At 44.0% G+C, this 25,308-nt stretch overlaps 1 protein-coding gene and 1 pseudogene across 1 annotated transcript in view; one reads left to right on the forward strand and one right to left on the reverse strand.

Moving 5' to 3' along the window:
• The window catches only part of Amfr (autocrine motility factor receptor), a 45,270-nt gene that overhangs the window by 12,933 nt on the left and 7,029 nt on the right, over nucleotides 1–25,308 (forward strand). Inside the window, exons 4-10 of the mRNA XM_052727407.1 lie at nucleotides 217–369; nucleotides 5,867–5,907; nucleotides 6,071–6,203; nucleotides 11,843–11,976; nucleotides 12,827–12,937; nucleotides 15,152–15,342; nucleotides 18,385–18,488. Coding sequence (XP_052583367.1) covers nucleotides 217–369; nucleotides 5,867–5,907; nucleotides 6,071–6,203; nucleotides 11,843–11,976; nucleotides 12,827–12,937; nucleotides 15,152–15,342; nucleotides 18,385–18,488 — 867 coding nt within the window. The remainder of the gene's footprint in view (nucleotides 1–216; nucleotides 370–5,866; nucleotides 5,908–6,070; nucleotides 6,204–11,842; nucleotides 11,977–12,826; nucleotides 12,938–15,151; nucleotides 15,343–18,384; nucleotides 18,489–25,308) is intronic.
• On the reverse strand, nucleotides 10,374–11,836 carry LOC128103232 (60S ribosomal protein L17-like; annotated as a pseudogene).

Genomic DNA, 25,308 nt, shown 5'->3' on the forward strand with positions numbered 1-25,308 from the left:
GATACTGGAGAAATGAGATGAAAATATAGTGTATATTGTATTTGGTAAATTAAATGATAAAGACTTAAAAATCTCAAAAATTCTCATGGTAGACTTTGGCTTTTCGGTGTTAGTGTAGTGCCCCAAGCGAAGCTCCCAATCTTGAGCTTGAACTCTGAGTGCCATTGCCGTGGTGGAGGAATGAACTAACGGTCTTTACTGTTTTGTCCCTTTCAGCTTTCCTTTTCTCCCACCACACCCATGAGCAGCCATGGCAGAGTCCTGTCTCTGTTGATGGCGATGCTGCTCTCCTGCTGCGGACTGGCAGTTGTCTGCTGTGTCACAGGCTACACCCATGGCATGCACACCTTGGCTTTCATGGCTGCGGAGGTAAGGTGCTGGACACAGTCATTAGATTCCTAAACATTTTCACGGAGAACAGTTTATGAGAAACTATTTTAAGAGGTATTTTGTCTTTGACTTTAACAGGCATTTTTCCCCCCAAGGCAAGGTTTTTCTGTGTAGCCTTGGCTGTCCTGGAACTCAGAGATTTGCCTGCCTCTGCCTCCCTAGTGCTGGGATAAAAGGCTTGCACTAACCACTGCCCGGCTTTAACAGGCATATACTGTGTTCCTGCTTTTTTGGGTACTGGTACCGAATGCTTTTATATGTGCTATTTCATATAATCCTTGCTGTAACCTAGTAAAAGAATGATTTTTCTCAATAATTCAACAACTAGGGAGCTGGGTTGGCAGGTCAGAGCACTTGATGTGCAGGTATGAGGACCTGAGTGTGGACCCCAGCACCAATGTAAAAAGCTGGGTATGGCTGTATGTACATACTTGTAACCCCAGTGCTGTGTGGGGCAGAGGCAGGAGGATTGCTGAGGCTTGCTGGTTACCGGCCTTGCTCTAGAGAGAAACCCTGTTTCAGGATAATAAGACAAAGAGTGACAGAGCAGAATACCTGACGTCGTTTTTGGACCTCCAGGTGCACATACACCACATACAGCAGTTCCCACATGCCAGGGACTGTGGGGGAAACTTTTTTCCTGTGCTGGAGATTAAACCTAGGGTTTTGTACATTCTGGACAAGGGCTCTACCACTGGGCCACAGCCCAGGAGGAATCATTTAAAATTCTTTACACATATTGACTCATTATTGATTCTGCTTGTGGTGGAGGAAGAGACCCTGAGGCCTAAGGTGTGAACTGTTTGAGGTTTCAGAGTGACTAGTGCAGTTCAAGTCCTTTTACTCCAAAGTAGGAAATGTGTTCTCCTTATGATCCATAACAAAAATGGTCTGTGGTGAATATTTATCATATTTTATTTTTAAAAGCTGAATTAAAATTTACATAATAATCATTTAAACACTGTTCATTATTTTATTTTAAAGGAATTTTATTTTCACGTGTATGTGTGTTGCTGGAGATTGATCTTAGGGCTTTTAGTCATGCTAGGCAAGAGTTCTACCACTGAATTATTTCTAGCTCTCTATGATTTTTTTTCTTTCTGTCTTCTTTTTTTTTTTTTTTTTAAGATTTATTTATTTATTATGTATACAGTATTCTGTCTGCATGTATACCTGCAGGTCAGAAGAGGGCACCAGATCTCATTACAGATGGTGGTGAGCCACCATGTGGTTGCTGGGAATTGAACTCAGGACCTCTGGAAGAGAAGTCAGTGCTCTTAACCTCTGAGCCATCTCTCCAACCCCTCTTTCCTTCCTTCCTTCCTCCCTCCCTCCCTCCCTCCCTCCCTCCCTCCCTCCCTCCCTTCCTTCCTTCCTTCCTCTCTTCCTTCCTTCTTTCTCTCTTTCCTTCTTCCTTCCATCCCCTCCCTCTCTCCCTCCCTCCCTTCTTTTCTTTTATCTTCTCCTCTCCTCTCCCCTCCCCTCCCCTCTCCTCCCCTCCCCTCCCCTCCCCTCCTCTCCTCTCCTCTTCTTTTCTTAAAGGGTCACTCTATGAAGCTCTGGCTGGCCTGAAACTCTTTGTAGACCAGGCTGGCCTCAAACTCACAGATATCTACCTGCCTCTGCCTCCAGAGTGCTGGGATTAAAGGTGTGTGCCACTACTGCCCCACTTGAAAAAAAAATGTAATGGCATTTATTTCATGTGTGTGCTACAGCATATATGTAGAGGACAGCCTATGAGAATAGTTCTCTTCTTCCACCACGAGTCCCAGGGTTAAATTTACAGTGTCAGGTTTAGTGACAAGTGCCTTTACCTACTGAGCCACCTCACCAGCCTGGTTATTTATATAGAATATTTCTTTGTTCCTTGACAGTTTTATCCATGAGTATAATATATCTTGCTCATGTTCATCCCCAGCTTTCCCCTGGACTCCCCCTGGACCTCTGCAAGATGCCACCTTTCCATCTTCACATTCTTCCTTTTCTTTTTTTTTTTTTCTTTTTTTTGGTTTTTCGAGACAGGGTTTCTCTGTGTAGCTTTGCGCCTTTCCTGGAACTCGCTTTGGAGACCAGGCTGGCCTCGAACTCACAGAGATCCGCCTGGCTCTGCCTCCCGAGTGCTGGGATTAAAGGCGTGCGCCACCACCGCCCGGCTCCTTTTCTTTAATACCCTGTGACGAGTACAGTTGGTACTCTTGCATACTGTAAGAAGTGCAGGCTATCCTCCCTGAATATTTAAAAGTAAAAAATGACTTGTTAAAATTTACAGGAGATACTATTTTTTCTCTGTTCCGTAGAAACCCAATTAAAAATTAAAGGTTTGTTTATTTTTATTTTATGTGTATGGGTGTTTTGCCTACTTTTTATGTCTGTATACCATGTGTGTGCAGTGCCTATGGAGCCTAGACGAGGGTGTTGGATCCTCAGGAATTGGAGTTATAGACAATTGGGAGCTGCCATATGGGTGCTGGGAACTGAACGTTGGTCCTTTGGAAGAGCTGAGCTGTCTCCAGCACCCAAAACTCAAAGTTTTTGTATGTCTCAAAAATTTTTTTAGTTTTATTTATTTACTTTTTATGTGTCAAAGTGTTTTGCCTGCATGTATGTATATGCACCATGTGCATGCCTGGTGCCTTCAGAGGTCAGAAAAGGGCGTTGGACTCCCTGAAACTGGAGCTACAGAGAGAGAGTGGTTATGAACTGCTATGTGGGTTCTGGGAACTGAACCTGGATCCTTTGCAAGAGCAGCAAGTTCTGTAAATTACTGAGCCATCTCTTCAGCCTGTTCATACTCTTTATATTCAATAACTAGTATATTTACCTTTTCCTCAGCCAAAGACAAACTTTATAATTACTTTTACCTATAATTGCTAATTAGAAAAATGAAATATAGCAATTCCTTTTATTTGTGATTTTACTCTCCATAGTTTCCGTCATCTTCAGTAAGCTGCTAACTGAAATTATTAAGTGGAAAATTCTGGAAATAACAATTCATGGTTTGTTTGTTTTTTTAAACTAAGTGTGGTGTGTGCTCTGCTACTCAGCTCTCACACTTGGCCCCACAAGTGTGTAAGCTGTAAGTTCTGCACTGTTCTGAGGAGCACAGTGACACTGCGTGCTGTGCTGGCTGAAACATGAGTCATTTCTTTGTTCAGGGTATCCACATTGTATGTGCTGCTCACCCACTAATCGTTCACCTACAGTAGGTCCTAGTGCTTGTGTTTGAGTGGCCTAGGTACTTTTCTGTTGCTGTGGTAAATACAGCAACGCAACTGAAGGGAGAAGGACTTTGCTTTGGTTCCTGTATATACTGAGGGATAGTCCATCTTGACAGGGAAGACGTGGCAGCAGGCAGAGATGCATGGCAGCAGGAACGGGAAGCTCGTTATCACATTGCATCTGCACTGAGGAAGCAGAAAGCAAAGGATGAATGCTGCTGCTATATTCTCTATCTGTTCAGTCCAGGATCCCAGTCGGGAGGATTTCCCAGTGAATGGGTCTTCCTACCTCAGTTAACCTATTCAGGATAATCCCTGTAGGCATGCATAGAGGCTGTCTCCAGGTGGTTCCAGATTCTGTCAAGTTGACAGTCAGTACTAAGTATATGCTTAATAACGACCACGGTGTACAAGAATAACAAACCAAAGGAAGTGCAGGTATAAACCAGGAGGACAGGCTGCCTTTAGTGTTATGTGGTAATGCGTTAGTGCATATAGGAAAAAGCAGTCTATATAGCAAGCACACCTTGTATCCCAGTGCTCAGGATGCAGAGGCAGGCTGATCTCTGAGTTCAGGGCCATCTGGTCTGTATAGTGAGTTCTAGGACACCCAGAGCTATATAGTGAGACTCAGCCTCAAAAAAGAAAAAGAAACAACATACCTACTTTGGATAAGAGAGATCTATGTAGTAGCTGTTCTGAAGCTAGTTATCTATTCTCAAAAGAGATTAGGTGTAAATATTTAGAAATTTGTTAGATGCAAGGTGAAAGTTTCTTTTTGCCCAGAGTATAATGTGGTGCCAACAAAGTTAGAAAGGGGGCGGGGCTGGAGAGACGACTCAGCAGTTCAGAGTACTTACTGTTCTTGCAGTGGATCTGGGTTTCATTCCCAGCCACCCACATGGACACTTACACCGTCCTTAACTCCAGTTCCGGGGATCCCACACCCTCTTGATGTCTAAGGGTACCAGGCATACATGTGGTATGCATAATGCACATAAAATAAATATTCAAAAATTTTAAATTAGGAAAACATTTAAGTACTTAGCAAAAATATTTGTAGTCCCAGTTGAATATGTATCTATGAAAGTATGTAACAGTGTTCCCTCTTAAAAAAGACCTATTTGAAACCATACAGACATAGTAATTAGTTTGCTTTAAATATATTTTATTACAAAGTATTATTTGAATGATATTATTACTTGCTTTTTTGTTGTTATCTTTCAGTTTAATAGTCTACCATACTGAGAAAAAGATATACCTAAAAGTAAACACATTTAAAGTAGGCTGAGGGGCTGGCATGGTGGCACTTACCTATAGTCCTAGAACCCAGGAGGATCTCTGAGCTTGAGGCCAGCTTGGTTTACATACCTAGCTTCAGGCCAACTGAGACTACATAGTGAGACCTTGTTTCAAAAACAAAACAACAAACAGCCCACCTCCCTTTTTAAGATGATCCCCAGGCAGTATACACTTGCCTTGAACTGATTCATCATGTGTTGGGGTTATTGGTGTGTGTGGTCATGTGTGGCTTGAGGAAATATTTGTCAAGGCCAGTTTGTATTAAAAAAAAAAAAATACCGAGCCGGGTGTGGTGGTGCAGGGTATCCACTCACAGAACTACATCCATATGTAGACCATGCTGGTCTGGAACTCACAGAGACCCTCCTGACTCTGCCTCTTACATGTTGGGATTAAAGGCTCATGCCAGCAGCCCAAAAATATTAAGTCTCAACCAGTTCCTTTATGGCTTGTTTAAGAAATACTTTGTTAGCTGGGCGGTGGTGGTGATGCACACCTTTAATCCCAGCACTCGGGAGGCAGAGGCAGATCTCTGTGAGTTTGAGGCCAGCCTGGTCTACGTAGTGAGTTCCAGGACAGCTAATGATACACAGAGAAACCCTGTCTTGAAAATCAAAAAACAAACAAACAAATAAATAAATGCCATGAGAGTCTTATTTTTCGTTTGATTCCTTTGTTCTCTGTTGTACTGGTAAACAAAGGGTACAAAAGCCTGAGGGTAGAGCTGTGTAGTGTGTGGTTGGCATCACAGTGTTGCCCTAGTGAGATGCCCTTTCAGGGGACCGAACATGGTGACTTAGTGATGTGTCACTAGAAGAAGATTCCATGGAAACTGGGGTTGAGGAAGTAAAAGGGTGATAAACTTGACCCATTTACTTCTCATCTTGTTTGTTTTTATTTTGTTTTATGGAAATCTGCTCTTTTTAAGTAAACTAAGAAGTATTTCTCTTTTGTAGTCTCTTCTTGTGACAGTGAGGACAGCTCATGTGATTTTAAGGTGAGTAGAAATTTTGGAGGGGTGATTGACATTTACTTCAGTTGATTTTGAGATGTAATAGTTTAAAATTTATAAAAATATGACTAAACTATAACATGTTTAAGTTAAATCTTCTTGTGATGGTAAGTTAGCATGTTTTTCTCTTTTTCTGTCTAAATTGTAGATATGTAATTCACCTTTGGGACCTCAACCATGAAGGGACTTGGGAAGGAAAGGGAACCTATGTGTATTACACCGATTTTGTCATGGAGCTCACTCTCCTGTGCCTGGACCTCATGCACCACATTCACATGCTGGTGAGTTCCCTCAGAAAGAGCTCTGACAGAGGACTGAGATTTTCAAGATAGGAACCTGGTTTGTATGTTTAAAAAATGAAGTTTAAAAAGAAAAAAGAAAAAAAGGCGATGGCACACGCCTTAATCCCAGCACTCGGGAGGCAGAGCCAGGCAGATCTCTGTGAGTTTGGGCCAGCCTGGTCTACAGAGCAAGATCCAGGACAGGCACCAAAACTACACAGAGAAACCCTGTCCCGGAAAAAAAAAAAATTGATGAACCACTTAAAAACATTGAATGAACGTGGTTGAGCACCCTTGGTCTTGGCAGCTGGGTGTAAAGCCGTGCTGTGGACTGCTTTCCTTGGTGCCCAGCTCAGGAGGTGATGGCTGTACCAGGAGACTTAGTTAACTCTGCAGATAGTGAGCAGAGCATTCTTTGAGAACAATGAAAGGGTTTTCCCTATAGTGTCTGTGACTTTCCCACTGAACAGTTGCTCCTTCGTGGTGATGGGAATTCTTGCTGCATTTACCTCCTTATAGATTTACAGTTTTTTACTTTGCAATTAAAAACAAAGTGCTTGTACTTCATATCTACCGCCTGAAATTGGTGTGTCATAAATGTCAGTGTTGAAACAGGGTCAATCTAGCACTTGTGAGGCAGGCAAGGGCAGGAGAGTCAAGGTCAAAGGCAGCCTGGGTACATGCTGAGGCCCTGTCTCAGACATCCAGGACTACCTGGGGATGTATCTGAGGTGGAACACTCTGCTGGCATATCCAGTGCCCTGCTTTAGTGGTCCCCAGCACTAAGGAGGGAAATGTAAGTCTCCTTGACAGGTGAGCATTTTAAAAGAAATCTAACCAATGGGCTGGAGAGATGGCTCTGCAGTTAGGTGTATTGACTGCTCTTCCAGAAGACCGGGGTTCAATTCCTAGTACCTACATGGCAGCTCACAACTATAACTTCAGTTCCATGGGGATCCGACACCTTCACCCAGACAAATGTGCACATACAAAAAAAAAAAAAAAAGTCTAACTAATGATGGTGAGAATCAGTGTAGTCATGGAGACTTATTTAAAAACTCGTCGGCGCCGGGCGGTGGTGGCGCACGCCTTTAATCCCAGCACTCGGGAGGCAGAGGCAGGCGGATCTCTGTGAGTTCGAGGCCAGCCTGGGCTACCAAGTGAGTTCCAGGAAAGGCGCAAAGCTACACAGAGAAACCCTGTCTCGAAAAACCAAAAAAAAAAAAAAAAAAACAAAACTCGTCACAGTAACATTTAAGTCACTGGGCAGAGTGCCCAGTTCACATTTATAAGTGTACTTTCTGAAAATGAAGAAAACAACATTTTATATTTTTTAATTTTATAAATTTTATCGTAAAAATCTTGCAAGTAAATAAACATTACATACCAAATTAAGCAGACCCAAAGTCTGTACAACATAATGAAATTATATATAGTTAGAATTGACATTTGAAATGGAAGCTTCACATTTTGTTGTATTTAACTGTTTTTTTTTTAAAAATGCTCTGTTACATTTTGTGTGTGCGCGTGTATGTGGATGCATGTGTGTTCAAGCCGCAGATTATGTGTGGAGGTCAGAGGACTACTTGGCGGAGTTGGTTTACTTCTTCCACCAGGTGAGTCCTGGGGATTGAACTCACATTGTCAGGCTTGGCAGGAGGCACCCACAATTACCTACTGAGCCCATTTCACTGGCCCTTTAACTGATTCTTATATGTTTAAGTACATGTTCATAAACTGAGTTCATATTTTGGACATACAGTTTTTGTGTGTGTTTGCTAATGCAGTATGGTGTCAAACCCAGAGACTCATGCATGGCAAATGAGCATTCTGCTTGAGCTACATTCCTAGCCAGCTTTTTAATTTCTGTGTCATAAACATTTCCTGTGCTATTAGCTGGTCTTCTAACCATCCTAATATCTTCAGATAAAACTTTTATCACATAGCTACACTATGATTTAATTATGTGCACCCTGAAATGGGCTGTTTAAATTATATTTGTTCCTTTGCTATTTCAAGATTTTATACAATTAAAAAAAATCATAAGTTAATGTATTTAAGGTAGTTATATATTGTCTTTTTTACTCAAAATATTATTTTCTTAGTAAATTAATATTCAAACCTACTTTGTATAAAATATAGCATTAAAATATATTCATAAATTATTCCAATAAATATAATCTATATTTTATATACATATAATTCAAATAAACTTTTATATAAATTTACAACTTGCCTATTTTTCTTTTTTTTTTTTACATTTTATAAAATCTTTATTGACAAATAATTCACATAGTATATAATTTGCCTGTTTGCACAATTTGATAAACTTTAGTCCAGCATCCTTATAGACCCTTGACACCATCACCACTTTCTATTTTAGAACATCGCTGTCTTCAATTTCATACACACATATAATGTATGGTGATTACATTCCACCTTATTTTTTTAAATGAACATAGTATTTGCAACTGTAACCATTTTTAAGTTCACACAGTTCAGTGGCGTGAATTACATTCAAGATATTAATTACACTCATATTCATTAATTACACCCATGATATTAATTACATTTGTGGTATTCATTGATTACATTCGCAGTACCTATTCAATAACTAAACTATATTTATGATATGATTTATTACATTCATGATATTATGTCCTGATACTACTGTTCGTCTGTGGGGCTTTTCCATCACACAAAACAGAAACTCTGTACTTAGGAAATTATTGCTTTATATTCCTTTCTTCTCCATTTTGAGATGACATCTAATCTTTCTGTCTATGAATTTGTATATTCTGTATATTTCATGTAATCACTTCTATAGTATTTGTCCTTTTTTTTTAAATGTAAAAACATTTTATGGGGCTGGAGAGATGGTTCAGAGGTTAAGAGCACTGGCTGCTCTTCCTGAGGTCCTGAGTTCAATTCCCAGCACCCATATGGTGGCTCACAACCATCTATAAGAAGATCTTGTGCCCTCTTCTGGCATGTAGGTATACATGCAGGCAGAACACAGTATATATAATAAATCTTTTAAAAAAAAAAACCAAACATTTTATGTACAACTGCAGGAGAAATAAATACACAGATAGCTTGAACTTAAAAACAGGTTATAATTCAGAAGTCCAGGGTTATTTGAAACTGGAAAATATTTTCTCTGTAGAAAATAGTGAAAATGATAACATTTCCCAATAAGCCCTTTTAAGCCAAATAATAGTTGAATTATACATATAAATGTTGATTAGATTCTGGGATACAGAAGAAACCTATCTTCATCTGTTCAGAGAGCTGTTTTACTTAAGTTGTGTAAGTGAGATTCCTATTCACCTTCCCCTTCACTGTTGGATTTACGGCAGACATTTTTCTATAGGCTAATCCATAATCTAAAAAGATTTTAGCCTCCCCTCCTGAAAGTACAGCCAGCATATTCCTTCATCAGCTTGATACGGTACAAATTCTTATCCTAATAGTGAAATGTTTCACTAAACCTTGCCCAGTGATTGGACAAAACCAAAACTTATTATAGTCGCAGTCATCCTAGGGTCCCCCCTGGTAGGTAGCCTCCCTGGATCTGTGGGTTACAGTTTGATTGTCCTTTGCTTTATATCTAGTGTCCAGCCTGTTTTTCGTTTGGGCATCTTGATCATTTCCATATTTTCTCTTTTATAATTGCATGGATGCTTGGGCTGGGGATATAGCTCAGCTGGTAGAGTGTTAGCTTAGCATGAATTTGATCAACACACCTTTAATCCCAACACTTGGGAGGAGGAAGCAGGAAGATTAGGAGTTCAAGGCCACCCTGAGCTACAGGAGATTGAACCAGTCTAAAAGAGAAACAGAGCTGGGAGGTGGTGGTGGTGGTGGAGGTGGTGGTGGTGGAGGAGGTGGTGGTGGTGGTGGTGGTGGTGGTGGAGGTGGTGGTGGTGGTGGAGGTGGTGGAGGTGGTGGTGGTGGAGGTGGTGGTGGAGGTGGTGGTGGAGGTGGTGGTGGAGGTGGTGGTGGTGGTGGTGGTGGTGGTGGTGGTGGTGGAGGTGGTGGTGGTGGGTGGTGGTGGTGGTGGTGGTAGTGGTGGTGGTGGGTGGTGGTGGTGGGTGGTGGTGGTGGTGGTGGTGGTGTGGTGGTGGTGGTGGTGGTGGTGGTGGTGGTGGTGGTGGTGCACACCTTTAATCCCAGCACTAGGTGGGTGGAGACAGGAATATAAGGTGGGTGGAGACAGGATCTCCCCCACATTCAGTCAGAGGATCCAGAGAGGTAAGAAGTGACTATGGCTGCTCTTGCTTCTCTGATCTTTCAGCTTTACCCCGATATCTGACTCCTGGTTTTTTTGTTTTTACCTTTATGTGCATTTATTTTATGCTGAATTTATTCCCGTTCCATAAGTTTTTGCCTCCTCAGTTTCTTCTGGGATATAGTTTTCCTCTGTGCGCCGTCCTCTTCTGGCTTTGGAATAGCTTGTTCTTTTCTAATGAGGGTCATCTCGATGTGGCAGGGGAGCTCACGTCGGGTTAATCCGGCCATGAGCTCTGTAAGTTCATCAGCGCATCTTGGGTGCTGCATTCACTGGATGTGTTCAATGACTCATGAACCTACATCTAAACCCTTCAGTTCAGCATCACTCTCTGCATTTTCAAGCATGTGCAGCAAAAATTCAGTCTTTTTTGGCTACCAACCCTGTGTCCAGCCCCACTGTTTGGCCTGGGCGCACCTACCAACTCCACCATTATACTGCCGGAAAGGCACACATTGTTTAAAGTGATCTTTCAGATATTTAGCTTTTCAGATATGCATACCCCTGATAGCCTGGGCAGTTCCAAGGGTGTTTTTAAAGTGAACCCGAAGATTTGAACTTCTTGATTTGCATGATTTTGTAGGGTTTTCTGGGTCAAGAGAGTAGCGAATCATCTTCACAGATCACCTCAGGCTGCTTACAGGAACCTGACTCCTGGTTTTTATTGAATAAGACTAATTAGGATCGCGCATCAGAAGATCCTACTCCATCTTCCAGAAATGTGTGTATGTATATGCATATATAAGTCTACATGGATGGACATCTTTTTGCATTAAGCTTTTAAATTTCTGGTTAATTACTCAGGAAAGGCCGCAGTGGGATACCTAGACTGAAGAGCCAAGTGTATTGTTTAGGACAATCAAATAAATACATGCATTTATTTCCTGAAAGATTGTTCCATTTCCCTTTCACCTTAAAGAGCTTCTGTCGTACATGCACCTTCATCACTGGCAAATTCACTTGTGTGTGCATATGTGTTTGCGTGTGTGTTCGAGAGTGTGCGTGTAATTTCTGTACATGTTTGTGTACATATGCTCACCTGCACACAGATGTGAGTGTGGATGCGTGTGTGGAGGCTGGAAGTGGATGCAAGGTGCGTTCCTCTATTGTTCTCTACCATATTTTTTTTAAAGAGGTTTTCTTCACTGAATCTGGTGCTCACTTATGAACTAGATTGCTCAGTGAGTTTCAGAGTCCTTCTGCCTCTGGGGTTACAGATGTGCATGGCCACGCCTGGCTTTATGTGGGTGCTGGAGATCCTAAGTCAGCATTTTACCCACTGAACTATGTCTTTAGCTCCTCACATTTGTTTTTATTGTATATTTTACTTTCCCCCATCTCTCTTTAGTTGTTTGGCAACATCTGGTTATCTATGGCTAGCCTGGTCATCTTTATGCAGCTCCGTTACCTGTTCCATGAGGTACAGCGGCGGATCCGTCGGCACAAGAACTATTTACGTGTGGTAGGAAACATGGAAGCCAGGTAAGACAGTGTGGCTCGATGTTGGCCGAGTTTACTCTTTAGCTTTGTGTGTGTGGTGCTGAGACAGGATCTCACTGTAGTCTAGGCTGACCTCCTACTCACTCCCACTAAACACATCTTGTAGGCCATCTTTAAATTCAGGATCACCACTCCCACCTTTCATTTGAGCTTGTTTAAGGAAACAATTTCTGTATTCCACCAAAACTTGCTTTTGTACACTTGTAACTGGAGAGAGTTCAGGCTGTCGTGTCAGACCGCTTATGTGTGTGTCCCACTTAGCTGCAGGGCGGTCTGGGGCAGTTTACTAACTCCGTGTGCTCCAGTGACCTTATCTTTTAGAGGTGGCATGTGGGGAGGGTTCCAGGAGATACAGCGTTCTTATTTTAGCCACTGTCGTCACTACTGAGTGGAAGCACCTGTGGTCCTCCATCTCTGTTTTGGGAAGGTGTGTCTTGATTACACTTTACGCATGCATGTTTTGGGCATGGCTCACTCACTGAAGATACTCACTTGCCAGCCTGAGGCTAACTAACCCAAACCAGAAAGTGCAGGAATAGCGGGGGTACCCTTTTTACTTCTCAGGGACAGTTTGGATCTCTGGTTCCTCTGATATGTCCATAAATGTTCTGAATGTGTCACGACCAGGCCCCACCGCTGCTGCAGGATCAGTGTTTGTGCTGAAGTTTCTCACTTGGTTTTCTAAGGGCTGTGAAGAAAAAGTTACTTTCTTTAACTCATCAATTTTGCTATGTAATTGTGCCATTGTTGTGGTCGGGTGTGGAATATGGTGTGCAGCATCGGATGTGTGTGAAACTGAGCGTTCCTGCTGAGCCTGTCGTGTGTTTCACAGGTTTGCAGTTGCAACTCCAGAGGAGCTAGCTGTCAATAATGATGACTGTGCAATCTGCTGGGACTCCATGCAGGCTGCAAGGAAGCTTCCCTGTGGACATCTTTTTCACAAGTAGGAGCTTTGGACAGGGTGTTTGGGAGTGGCCTTCTGTCCTGGGGCTCAGGGCTTTTTTTTTTTTTTTTAAACATGGATTTGAACATAATCCCAGCAGTAGAGCAAGGTTGTTACCTCGGCCTGGCCTTGTTGTTGATGTTGCTTGGAGCCTGTGACTGGCTTTCTTTTTTTTTAAATTCCCAAGCCTCCTCTTTTGCCCTCAGACCATTCTTTACCCACATTTGCCATTTGATTTCTATTTATTAGTTTTCTTCATAATTTTTCTCCATTTAAGTTCTAAAGTAACAAATATGTCTATAATATTTTTTAGGAGTTTTCATTTTCCAGGAAGAGACAAATCTGTTTTTGCATTTTGCACATGCTCAGAAGCAGCGTGAAAACACTACAGAGAACTGGGTTGAAATGGGACTAGACCAAGGCCTCTTGAGTGATCCATCTGCAAGGATCACAGGCTGGGCCATTCCATAAACCTCCAAGATTGGAGAAGATCTCATATTTCAGAGATCTCATCAAGGCTCTTTAAGCTAAATAATTATGTGCATGGAATTTAGAGGTATCTTTTGGCCCCTTGACTATTGAATTTTTTTTTTAATCTTAAGCCTTTCAGTCTTTTCCTTTTTAATATCAGAAAGGCTTTGGGACTGGAGTAGCCCACTCAATAAATGTGCTGACAGACTGTTTTATATGCTAGGGTTAGGTACTGTGTTGGACTGTGAGAGGAAAATGGAGATAACATGAGGTCTTTGAGGCGCTTGTGTCTAATGTAAGCGCTGAACATGAATTAACTGGCACATTTAGAATGTGCAAGTCTAAACTGACCTGTGTGCTTTATAGAAAAGAAAGTGTTGTGTGATATTTTGTGTTCTGACAAATAAACCTTGCTTGGAGATCAGAGTGCAGATCTAGCTTCTAGTTAACCATAAAGGCCAGGCAGTGATGGCATACACCTTTAATCCCAGCATTTGGGAGGAGGAAGCAGGAAGATCAGAAGTTCAAGACCACCCTGGGTTAGGTGAGATTGATCTCGTCTAAAAGAGAAACAGAGCTAAGTGGTGGTGTTGCATGCCTTTAATCCCAGCACTAGGGAGGTGGTGACAGGAATATAAGGCAGTGGAGGATCTCAGGCCCCCCCCCCCCATTCAGTCTATATTTCATAGAGGTAATATGGTGGCTCCTTTGCTTCTCTGATCTTTCAGATTACTACCCCAATATTTGACTCCTGGTTTTTTATTGATAAGACTAATTAGGATCACACTTCAAAACAGGGCTCTGAAGGGGTGGCGCACGCCTTTAATCCCAGCACTCTGGAGGCAGAGGCAGGTGGATCTCTGAAGAGTTAGTAGCAAAGGGATAGGTTTCAGGTTTGGAGGGAGTGACTTTTGAGGACGAGCAGAAGTGAAATCTGTGAAGGATGTAAAATGGGAGGTGCAGGGAGCCGCCCAACAGTGGCGAATTGGTATGTGGATGGAACTGGGTAGAAGCCGGCGTGTGAACTCATGGGAGAGGAAGGAGTGTGTCTGCTGAGGTGGGAGTAGTAGGCAGGGTCCGGAGGGCCACTGGGTGGGTGGAATACCATTGAAGGGTTTGAAGTGAGGTTGGTGGATAGAGAGGAGTGGATTAGTACATCTCCAAAGTCACTGTTTTGAAGACAAGGCCATGGTTATAACCACATTGGTCAGTAGCTAAAGTAGTAAAAAGAAAGATCACTTGAGTAGAGGACTCAAGGATAGAAGATGCTGGCTGATTAAGCCACATGCATTCTGAAGTAGCTGAATGGAGTTGGGGAGATGAAGCTGTGTGCAGAGTGATGGGGAGAGGCTGTTACCAGGAGTGTGATAGATAGCTGTGTATTAGAGTGAGGCGGGGAGAGAGCTATCGATACATGTTTGTCAGCATTGAGATCTGGCTAGTGGTAAATGGAAGTAAAGTAACATTAGAAAAACCAGGGCTGGAGAGATGGCTCAGCAGTTAAGAGCATTGGCTGTTCTGCCAGAGGACCCGGGTTCAATTCCCAGCATCCCCATGGCGGCTCACAACTGTCTGTAATCCCAGTTCCAGAGAACCTGACACCATTATACTAATGCACATAAAATAAAATTAAATAAATTATTTAAAAAACGTTAGAAAAACTAGTAATTCTGGTGAATTCTCACAAATAGGCTCAAGAGCGATGGAATATGTTCCTATCTTTTCCTTTGAATTCTTTGACAGCTCCTGCCTTCGTTCTTGGCTAGAACAAGACACGTCTTGTCCAACATGCAGAATGTCTCTTAACATTGCTGATGGCAGTCGAGCCAGGGAAGACCAGCAGGGGGAGAACTTGGCCGAGAACTTGGTCCCTGTGGCCGCTGCCGAGGGCAGGCCTCGCTTAAACCAGCACAACCACTTCTTCCACTTCGACGGTGAGTTGTCTCCACCTCCCTCCACAGCTCTCTGGGGGTTGAAAACTGCCCGTTTAGGATTGTGTTACAGAATAGGTGTTCTGTTATAAACTGCCCTAATACCAGACAAATGTAGTCTCACTTGTAAAAATTCTTCTTATTACGTTTGTTTATTGTACTCGTTTATTCTGTGTGTGTGTTTGTAGCGCATGTGTACATATATACTCCATGCGCTGTGCAGGTCAGGGTAGTTAGTGAATGTTGGTTCCGTTCTTGTATCATGTGGATCCTGGGGATTAGATTTGGCTTGTCAGGTTTAGCATTGAGTGCTTTTACCTACAGGGATATCTTGCCCCTTAGTATTACATTTTAACTTCCTTTATTTGGTTTTTAATACAGGTTTTTTTCTCTCTGTATCCGAGACTAGCCTTGAATTAAAGATAGTTCTGCCTCAGCCTCCCTAGAGTTAGGATTACAGGCTTGTGCTACCCTGCCTAGCTTATATCTCTATTCTAAAGTGTTTAGGGTGGTGGATGGGTAGGTTGAACTGAGGGGTTATTCTGTGCCGTTAAGAAGTGGGGTGAGGTGGGGAGGTGGAGGTAGTAATATTAAGTTTACCTTCAAGGAGCCCACATAACCAGTTTAATAGTTAGCTTTTGCTAATAATTGGTTGTATTGGTGTGGTATATAAGCATGTGATGAAGTCTTCTTGAGTTGGCTTCTCAGGGAGCACCATAGGTGGAATCAGAACTGGAGCCCTGTTCCTTTGTCCATAAAGCATGACTGTTCCTGCAGTTTGTATTCTGAGGTCATGGGCATTGTATTGGGGGAGGTGGGGGGACTGATTATCTTCACTGGATTCATATGCACCCAGTGGATATTGAGCCCATCACTTCCAGTGCCACATACATGAATCCCCACTCTGGAATTTTCTTCGGAGGGGTGCTGTTCAGACTCTGATTTAAGTCTCTGAGGGTGAAATGTGGTGAGAGTATTGGTGCAGTTCTGGAAGGTCCAAGGGGAGTAGAGGCAAGTGTCTGAAATGCCTTGGAGGAGGGGCCTCAAGGGGTTGGTTGATTCTGCTAATTAAGAAGGTGTAGTGGGCACAGACCTTTAATCCCAGCACTTGGGAGGCAGGGGCAGGTGGATCTCTGTGAGTTGGAGGCCAGCCTGGGCTACAGAGTGAGTTCCAGGACAGCCAGGGCTACACAGAGAGACCCTGTCTCATAAAGAGAACTGTACCAGGCACAAGTTTGATCTCTATCAGTGCTTACTTGAACCTAGGGCCTTACACATGCCAGGCAAGCCTTCTACCACTGAGCTGTATTCCCAGCCCTTTTCCTGCTGTTTTGAAACAGGATCTCATTATGTTTCCCAGGCTGGCTTTTCACTTGTTAATTCTCTTGTCTCAGCCTCCCAAGTAGCTAGAATTACAGGCCTGCATCATCAGACTTGGCTTGCTAGTACAGCTTCTGCAGTGTGTTAGCGGATTTCGGAGACAGAGCCTGGTTCTATAAGCTGTCATTTTATTAATTGCTATTACTACAAATGTAGTCAAACAAAGTCACTTTGTCCCTTGTGTGTTCTTGAAATAAACAACCATTGTATATTAACTACGTTTTATTTGGCAAGACCTCTTGTATCCCATGCTGCTGCTTGGTTGTAAAGGACTGAAGCAACCCCTATACATGAAGCTTGATACTGAATTGTTTCATAGCTGGCACATGATGGCTTTGTATTTTGAGCTTCCCTTTCCTAAAATAACAGAAACAGCACCATCATGATTATATTACCCACAAACCTAGTATTACAGAATCTTTTGAATTTTTAATCTGAAGACTAAGATAACCCCTCCCCAGCCTCCAAGCCATTGTCTCATTGTGTAGCTCTTGCTGGCTTGGGACTGACTCACTATGTAGACCAGGCTGACCTCAAAGTCACAGACATCCTCCTGTCTCTGTCTTCCAAGTGCTAGGATTAAAGATGTGTACCAGGGACTGGAGAGAAGGCTCTCCAGAGTGGTTAAGAGCACTGCCTGTTCTCCCAGAGGACTTGGGTTTGGTTCCTAGCACCTATATGGTTACCTATATGGTTTACCACCATCTGTTAACTCCAGTCCCAGGGGATCAAACACTCCCTTTTTGGCCTTTGTAGTCAATGCATATCCGCAGTGTACAGACATAAATAGAGGCGAAACACTCATCTACCTATTAAAAACAAAGGCGTGCACCACAATGTCCAGACCAAGGTCAAATCTTTAATCATACTATGTAGCTGGAGTTTTCTCCAGTCCTGCCTGGGCCTACAGCCGCTCAGACCCAAATAAACCCACAGACGCTTATATTAATTAAGACTGGACTAATGGCTCAGGCTTCTTGCTAGCTAGATCTTACACTTAAATTAACTCATAATTCTTATTTATGTTTAGCCATGTGGCTTGGTACCTTTCCCCATTTCTGCCTTCACATCTTGCTTCCTCTGTATCTGGCTGGTGACTCCTCACTCAGCCTTCCTGTTCCCAGAAATCTCCTTGTCTGTTTATCCCACCTATACTTCCTTCCTGGTCACTGGCCAATCAGCACTTTATTTATTAACCAATCAGAGCAACACATTCACAGCATACAGAGTGATATCCATAGCAATATTAAGCAGAAAATGCTTCATGAAGGTAATTGTGAAAGTGAGTCTTCCACATTAGGAGTATCCTGTGCTGGCTGTAATGGAGAGTGAAACTCAGCTGTTGTACCAGGTCCAGAGTCATAGGACCCTTTAGGGTTTTTGCTGAGAGAATGGCTGTTTGGCTTCACATCCTGCCATATCATTAACCTGTGGGATCTTGGATGTGTAGGCTAACTTCTCAGTGCCTCAGGGATCAAAGGCCATGGCTGAGGCCCAGAGTCCTATCTCTAGAGGAGTGGGAGGCACAGGTCGGCTTTAGTGAGGACAAAATAAAGTAACCTGGTACAGCACTTGGCAGAAAGGCCTGGCATGAGGGACTCCATAGATGACACTGGAGCAGGGAGCAAGGGCACTAACTCTGTGTTGGATTCTGACTTGTTGTAGGGTCCCGGATTGCGAGCTGGCTGCCAAGTTTTTCAGTTGAAGTGATGCACACTACCAACATTCTTGGCATCACACAGGCAAGCAACTCCCAGCTAAATGCCATGGTAAGAACCGATAACTGCTTAAGATGAGAAGTCGTGAGGGCGTGAAGAGTTCTGGGACATGTGTATAGTGTGTATGACCCTGCTGGTTTCTCTCTCTCCTGATAGAACAGCAGAGTTTTTCAGGGACCACTTCCCTTTCTTTCCTTTTCCTTCTCCCTCTTCTGTCTCCCCTCCCTCTCTTTACAGGAAGTTGAATCCAGGGCCTTCCCTTTGCTGTGCATGCATGCCGTCACTGAGCTCTACACTTGCGTGTCTTTGAAGAATGGTGGTTTCTGGTTGGGGAGGCAGCTCACAGACACAATAAGCTAATGTGTTGTTGGTGACGACTAGTGAGTGCTTAGGCAGCTGAAACTAGTCTGAAAACTTGCTGTCATTTACTTGTGTGGCAGATAATCTAACCTTTAGTGTGTGCTACTAGAGTTATGTAACTGTGATCTAAGCCTACGTTGAAACTACTTGATTTGAGCAAGAAATTGAGAAGGAATTATTGACAGGAGTGAATGATGTAAAAATTGTATAAGAACTATCAAGTATACTTTTTGTCCCTCTGCCTGGGGGCAGGGGGGAGAGGGAGAGGGAGAGAGAGAGAACCTTGTAACTTAGAGGCATTGCTGTTGGCTCAAGGAGATTGTCCAAATACTTCTTCTTTTTTTTTTTTTTTTTTTTTGTATTTTTCTGAAGCGGTATGTTTGTTTGTTTGAGATAAGGTCTCCTGTCTAGTGTGGAACTCTCTATGTAGAACAGGCCTGCCTTTGCCTCCTGAATTTGGACCCGAAGGCATGTACCACCATACCTGGCCAGCCTTAATTTCTCCATTGAACAACTTTGTGCTGAAAGTCTGTCCCCGTGACTAGACTGGACTCAGCGTAGCAATTGTAATGCCATCAGGGTAGCCAGGAGTCTTCTCAAGAAGGGTAGCTTTTTGTAAGCTGAGAGACTGGCAGGATGGCTATTGATCTGCAGGAACTGCACAGTGCACCCAGCTGCTGAGGCGTTGGGTGAGGACCTCCTGGGAACTTGGAGGTTACCTTGTTGGAGCAGAGTGAGGTTCATAGCAGACTTAAGGACAGTATAGAGATTCTTACACACCTTTCTGCTACATGTGAGTTTGGATGGGTATGTAGTCGGGTAAAGCCACTATTATAGTACCATCTGGAGCATTTTTCATTGCCTTCAAAAAGCTGTGTGCTCTGCCTCACCCATCCCCATAGCTTTGTTTTTCTGGAATGTCAGACAGTTGAATTTGACCTACTAATTTGTGTATAGGATTCCCCCATGCCTTATCATGGATCAGTAGCTCGTTTTTTTGAAGAGTGAATTGTATACCTTTATCTGGATGTATAATACTTCATTAGCACTTGTACTTTTTTTGAAATAAGGTTTATTTTATTTATTTATTTAATTTTTTTTTTAAAGATTTATTCATTTATTATGCACACAGCATGTATGACTGCAGGCCAGAAGAGGGCACCAGATCTCACTACAGATGGTTGTGAGCCACCATGTGGTTGCTGGGAATTGAACTCAGGACCTCTGGAAAAGCAGCCAGTGCTCTTAACCTCTGAGCCATCTCTCCAGCCCGGTTTATTTTATTTTTAGTCTTGTGTATATGTGTGTGTGGTGGGGTTATTATCCGTGGAGGCCAGAGGTCTCAGATTTCTGGGAGCTGGACTGACGTGGATGCTAGGAATTGAACTTGGGTCCTTCTGGAAAAGTAATGCATGCTCCTAACCACTGAGCTATCTCTCCAGCCCTGTCTTGATTTCTTTAGCATGTACTCGTGAAGTCCTGTGGCATAAGTCCTCTAGTCTTCCTTTTCTTCTTCAGTGATGTATTGGCTCTCTCCCGGGTTTGGGTTTTCCCATATAACCTTTGGAATCACTTTGCCCTTATATGTAAAGTAGCTGGGATTTGGGCTGAGATTACATTCACTCTAGAAATCAAGTTAGGAGAACTGACAGACATCCTCCTGCCTCTGCTGGGATTAAAAGTGTGGACCACCATGCTTGGCTACCTTATTTTTTTGTTTGTCAAAGGGAGTTCTTTTCTGTTCTTTCCCCCTCCCTCCCTCTCTTCATTTTTCCTTCCTTTCTTTTGAGACAGGGTCTCTCTATTTAGAAAAAAGAAAAGAAAAGAAAAGATAAGAATCTTGTCGTGGATGCTGTAGTGTGGCCTGTTGAGTCTCACAGTTTACCCTTTAGTCCATCTTGGAAATGTTCACTGCCAGTCATTGGTCTGGCTTGACGCCTCTGGCTTCCGCTGTCCCACCTGTAAAGGGCTCTTACTGAGGCTCCTCTTGGCTGTCCTGTTGTTCTGTTTCATGGAGATTCTGCTGTTTTGGATCCACAGGTTTGTCCCCTCCATGTTCAGCAGTTCATAGATGAGGCAGATGTTGAGGTAGACCAACCCATAGCCCTGGTTCTGGGCCTGGGTGGTAGCTGGGTTGGTCAGCCCGCTAGCTTTCCCTCATCACTACTCTGGCAAACTTTTCATTATTGCCTCAGGCTAGCTCACCCAATGTAGCCTGTGGCAAGGAGCTGCTCCAGCTCTCCTGCTCAGGCCCTCAGATCTAGGTCCCACACTCACATCACTAGGGTCAGCTCTACTGTTTTGCCCGGGTGAGGTGCAGGGCCCGCTCTTCCCCATTGTTCTCGGGGGCATAAGAGAGGGTGTGTGTGGGGGGCTCAGCTCTGCTGCTCTCAGGCCCTCAGGGCTGGCTCACATGCATCCCTGACAAACAGGGTCAGCTCTAGTGTGCTGGGGTGGGGGTGGGGGCGCAGGGCTAAAGTTCTCTCATTTGTTGGCAGTGGATAAGGAGGGGAGAACATCTTTCTGTCGCCCATGCCACCATATGGCCTCCGAGGGAGTCGGTCAGCTCTCCTGTTTTCATGCCCTCAGGGTCAGCTTACCTCTGTCTCTAGTGTGCTCTAGTGTGCTGGCCAGGTGAGGTGCATGTCTGTGGTGAGGGGTTGGGCCATCTTTCTTGAATGTGTGTGTGTGTGTGTGTGTGTGTGTGTGTGTGTGTGTGTGTGTGTGTGTGGCAGCTATCCCCTGAGGGGCAGGGCCAACTCTCTTGCTGCAGTATACAATGAGGGGTAGGGCCAGCTCTCCCAGGGCCAGTGAAGGGCAGGGCTGACTCAGTACAGCATGGTTCCTATGACCCCCTGTGCTAACACGGGCCATGGCATCGTCACAGACCCTAGCTGTAGCAGCACCACAAATCCAGACATGGCCCTCCTAAGCAGCTTGGGCCCTGTGGCATCATGGCCCCAGTGGCAGCACAGGCCACCCAGATCAGTACGGCCTCACATGCCTGACTTTTTCTGTGGTTGTCAGGATCCGAATTCTGATCCTCATGCTTGTGCAGCTCTTACCCACCACGTCATTGCTGCAGCTCCTCTTCAGTTCTGAGGATACCTTAGCAGGACGCGCAGGCAGTCCTAGATGCTTTTTTGTTTGTTGGTTTCTTGGATCTTGTTGTTTGTTTGCATTTGTTGTTGGCTTTTCCTTCACCTATTCACTATTCTCTTGCTTGTTTAGTTTCTGAAGAGAAGCTGGACCAGTTCTCGCCTTTACTTCTCTGCAGGGAAGCTCTTTTCCCCTTCAGCTTCTTACAAGGATTTTGATTTTTCCCTTTGATTTTCTGTAGCTTGAAAATGATTTGCCTGGATGGTTTTTATTTATTTTACTATTTTGCTTATTTGTTCCGGGAGCTCCTGGGCTGACTTGGTGCCTGACGTTAGTTTGGGGGAAGTTGTCCTTTGTTGTTTGAGTACTTCCTTCTCCCCTTGCTTTTTTCCTCTGAGTGTTCATCCTGCATGTGTTCACCTTTGTACTTGCCTCAGTCTTCAGATATTCTGCTGTCATTTCCAGTCTTGAGTCTGTCTTTGGGGTTCAAAGCCCTGCAGTACCCTCAAGACCAGGGTTCTTCCTGCAGCTGGGACAGGCCTGCATTTCTGCTCTAGTGGGCTTGCTTGCTAGCTTTGCCTTTGGCTCTTCTGTAGGACTTGTAGCTGTTCTGCTTCACCTTGTTCATCTGTTTTTTCACGCCATCTAGTTAGCATATACACCAAGGGCTCTAATGGGTAAAGGAGTCAGTGTAGACTTTAACTCATTCAGTTCCCAGTCCGGACATCCCTGTCATGTCTTTTCAGATTGTGCAGTTGTTGAGTTTATATTTTTCCCCATCGTGCTCTGTGCTAATGTGGAAATTGATCTTGATGAAAGTGTCTAGGGATGAGGTCTTAGCTGGTGAGCCAGAGGCCTGGGATATGGATGTTTCAAATGCTTCTCAGCCTCCTGTCCACTCTTAGGAGAGGCAGAGTGACTGGAGAGCCCTGGAGTTAGAATTAGGGAGGTGGAGCCAGGTGGAGTTGGGTTTTTTTTTTCCCCCTAGGTCATCTGGACTCTCACAGCCTAACCCAGCAGAGTAGGCTCTGGTTAGCCGAGTTTTCCTGGAGCAGACCTTGTTAAGAACGAGGTACTCTGGTTGGTGAGTTTCTCCCTTCCTTGCTGGAAGCAGGAAGAGATGTTTCTCAGCTATTTCCTGCAGGACCCAGGCGGAGTTCCTGGGGGTTAATCCTGGGTATTACTTACGTGTGAGGGCTCCTTCTCTCCCCATGCCTCTGTTCCCCTCTCTTCTTCTCCCTGCATCTCTGCACGCTGGAGGGCCTTGTGCCTGCGAGGCAAGTCTTGCTAACACACTACACCCCTGTCCCTTGCTTCCCTGCTTTTGGAGGTAGGGTCTCTAATCCAGGTTGGCTTGAATTAATGATCCTCCTGCTTCAGCTTCCTTAGAATTGTGATTAGAGAGCACAGCCACGGGCTATTTTTAATGAAGAGTGTGTGACTAGGAGTGATGTTTGGATAAGCAGAGGTTGAGGGTGCAAAACCTGTAGAAATATTGACTGAAAGGGTAACATCATCCTTCAGGTGGAGGGTGGGGTTGGAGGGGAGCAGGGAAGAAGAGGGCTTTGCTGATAGAAGGAGGGTGGATAGAGCTGCAGACAAGGTGTTTGGGTGAGAAAGAAAAGATTGGCTCACACTAGGCAGATGCTAGAAGCAATTTGAAAGTGTACCAAGATGTACAGGGGGAGGAAGTGTAACGTGCGTGCGTGCGTGCGTGCGGTGGGGGAGTGTTCTGCCTTCAACAAAACAGTGGCGATCTGGCCCAGCTGTACTGTGGACAGACTTGAGGCCAGGGTGCCAAGGGAAAAAGCCAGGGACGAAGGGACAGGTTGTAGTGGGTTTTGGTCACAGCCAGCATGGAAAATGGAGGAGATGTGGCTCCTGCTGGCTCCTCTTGCTCCTGCTCTCTCTGAGACCATCACCATGGTCGGTATGGGCGCTCTGGAGTGGATGGCCTAGTGTGGCCACTGGGGGGTTGGGGGGACGCCAACAAGCCAGGGTCTGTGAGCCTCCGGAGGGAGTTGGCTTAAAAACTTAGTGGGCCCTGTTTGTTCTTTAGTTCTTTGAGTGGTCTGAAATTGACTATTTTTAGCACAACTAACTTCCTGGAACTATACATTTTTAATTAAAATCCAATATTAAACTGATTGGATTTTCTGGTAGAAAGTGTTAGTCTAATAAAATGAATCCAGCTTTGTTTCTTCTTTCTCTTTTTAATTGGGGGTGGAGAGCCAGGTGAGAGAGAATAATTTAATCTGCTTGTGGAGACCCTTCCCACTTGGCTTTGGTTTTATTAGGGTGAATGTTCCACTCCACAAACAGTACGGGGTCTGCAATGGTGTGGAGTCTTGGGGCCCTCTGGGCACTGAACATCTTGCCGTTGTCTACCCTCAGTGACGCAGCACAGCTTTGGACAGTCTGACCTGACCTGTTCTGTCGAGTCTTAGTGTTGAGACACCTTCCTTCCTAGTGCAGTGGTGGTGCTCTGTTCCTTTGGCCCCGATACCCCGTCGTACTGTATTGTACCCAAAGCAGTGATCTGTCCTGCCTCCTTCCCTTTCGCTTTCTCCTCTCTTTCCTTTCCTCTCTCCTTTGTTTTTTCCTTTCTCTCTTGGTAAATTATAGAGATTTTTCTACAATTGAAACCTAGAATGTAAACATTTCTTTCTTTTTTTTTTTTTTTTGGTTTTTTCGAGACAGGGTTTCTCTGTGTAGCTTTGCGCCTTTCCTGGATCTCGCTCTGTAGACCAGGCTGGCCTCGAACTCACCGAGATCCACCTGCCTCTGCCTCCCGAGTGCTGGGATTAAAGGCGTGTGCCACCACTGCCCGGCTCCGAATGTAAACATTTCTAAATTATATATGTGTAAAACACACACACACACACACACACACACACACACACACACACACACACAAGTTCTAGGGTACTTGGATTGAAGTATGGACATTGTTTGGGCCTTCGTCTGCCCTTCTTATACACATGCCTAAAATCCCAAGTGCACTCTGAGATGGATCTAGAGGATAGTTTGAAAATCACAGTTCTAAGGCAGTGCTAGGTATTTTCATGATCCTACTATGTACCTAGATTGGTCTTGAACTTGTAGACCCTCCTGCCTCTGCCTCTGGATGCTAGGGTTATAGTAGCATGTCACCATGCCTGGCTACTTTTAAAAAGTTAAAAAAATATTTTAGAATTTCATATGTGAGTACTCTATTTAAATTCTTTAATTGAATTTTTCTAAGTTACAGTATAATTTACATACAGTAAAAATGTGCTCTGGTTAATTCAAATTTAGCTTACAGAGCTGTGCAGGCCTTACTCAATCCAGATTCAGAGCTGATCTAGTCTTCTTTTCCATGCTTCCAAGGCCCTTTTGGAGTCACCCACCCAGGGCCTCCTCCAAGTACTCC

Source organism: Peromyscus californicus, unplaced genomic scaffold (genome assembly GCF_007827085.1).
Source record: "Peromyscus californicus insignis strain IS unplaced genomic scaffold, ASM782708v3 Scaffold_8__1_contigs__length_139910024, whole genome shotgun sequence".
In the NCBI taxonomy this organism is placed as follows: Eukaryota; Metazoa; Chordata; class Mammalia; order Rodentia; family Cricetidae; genus Peromyscus; species Peromyscus californicus.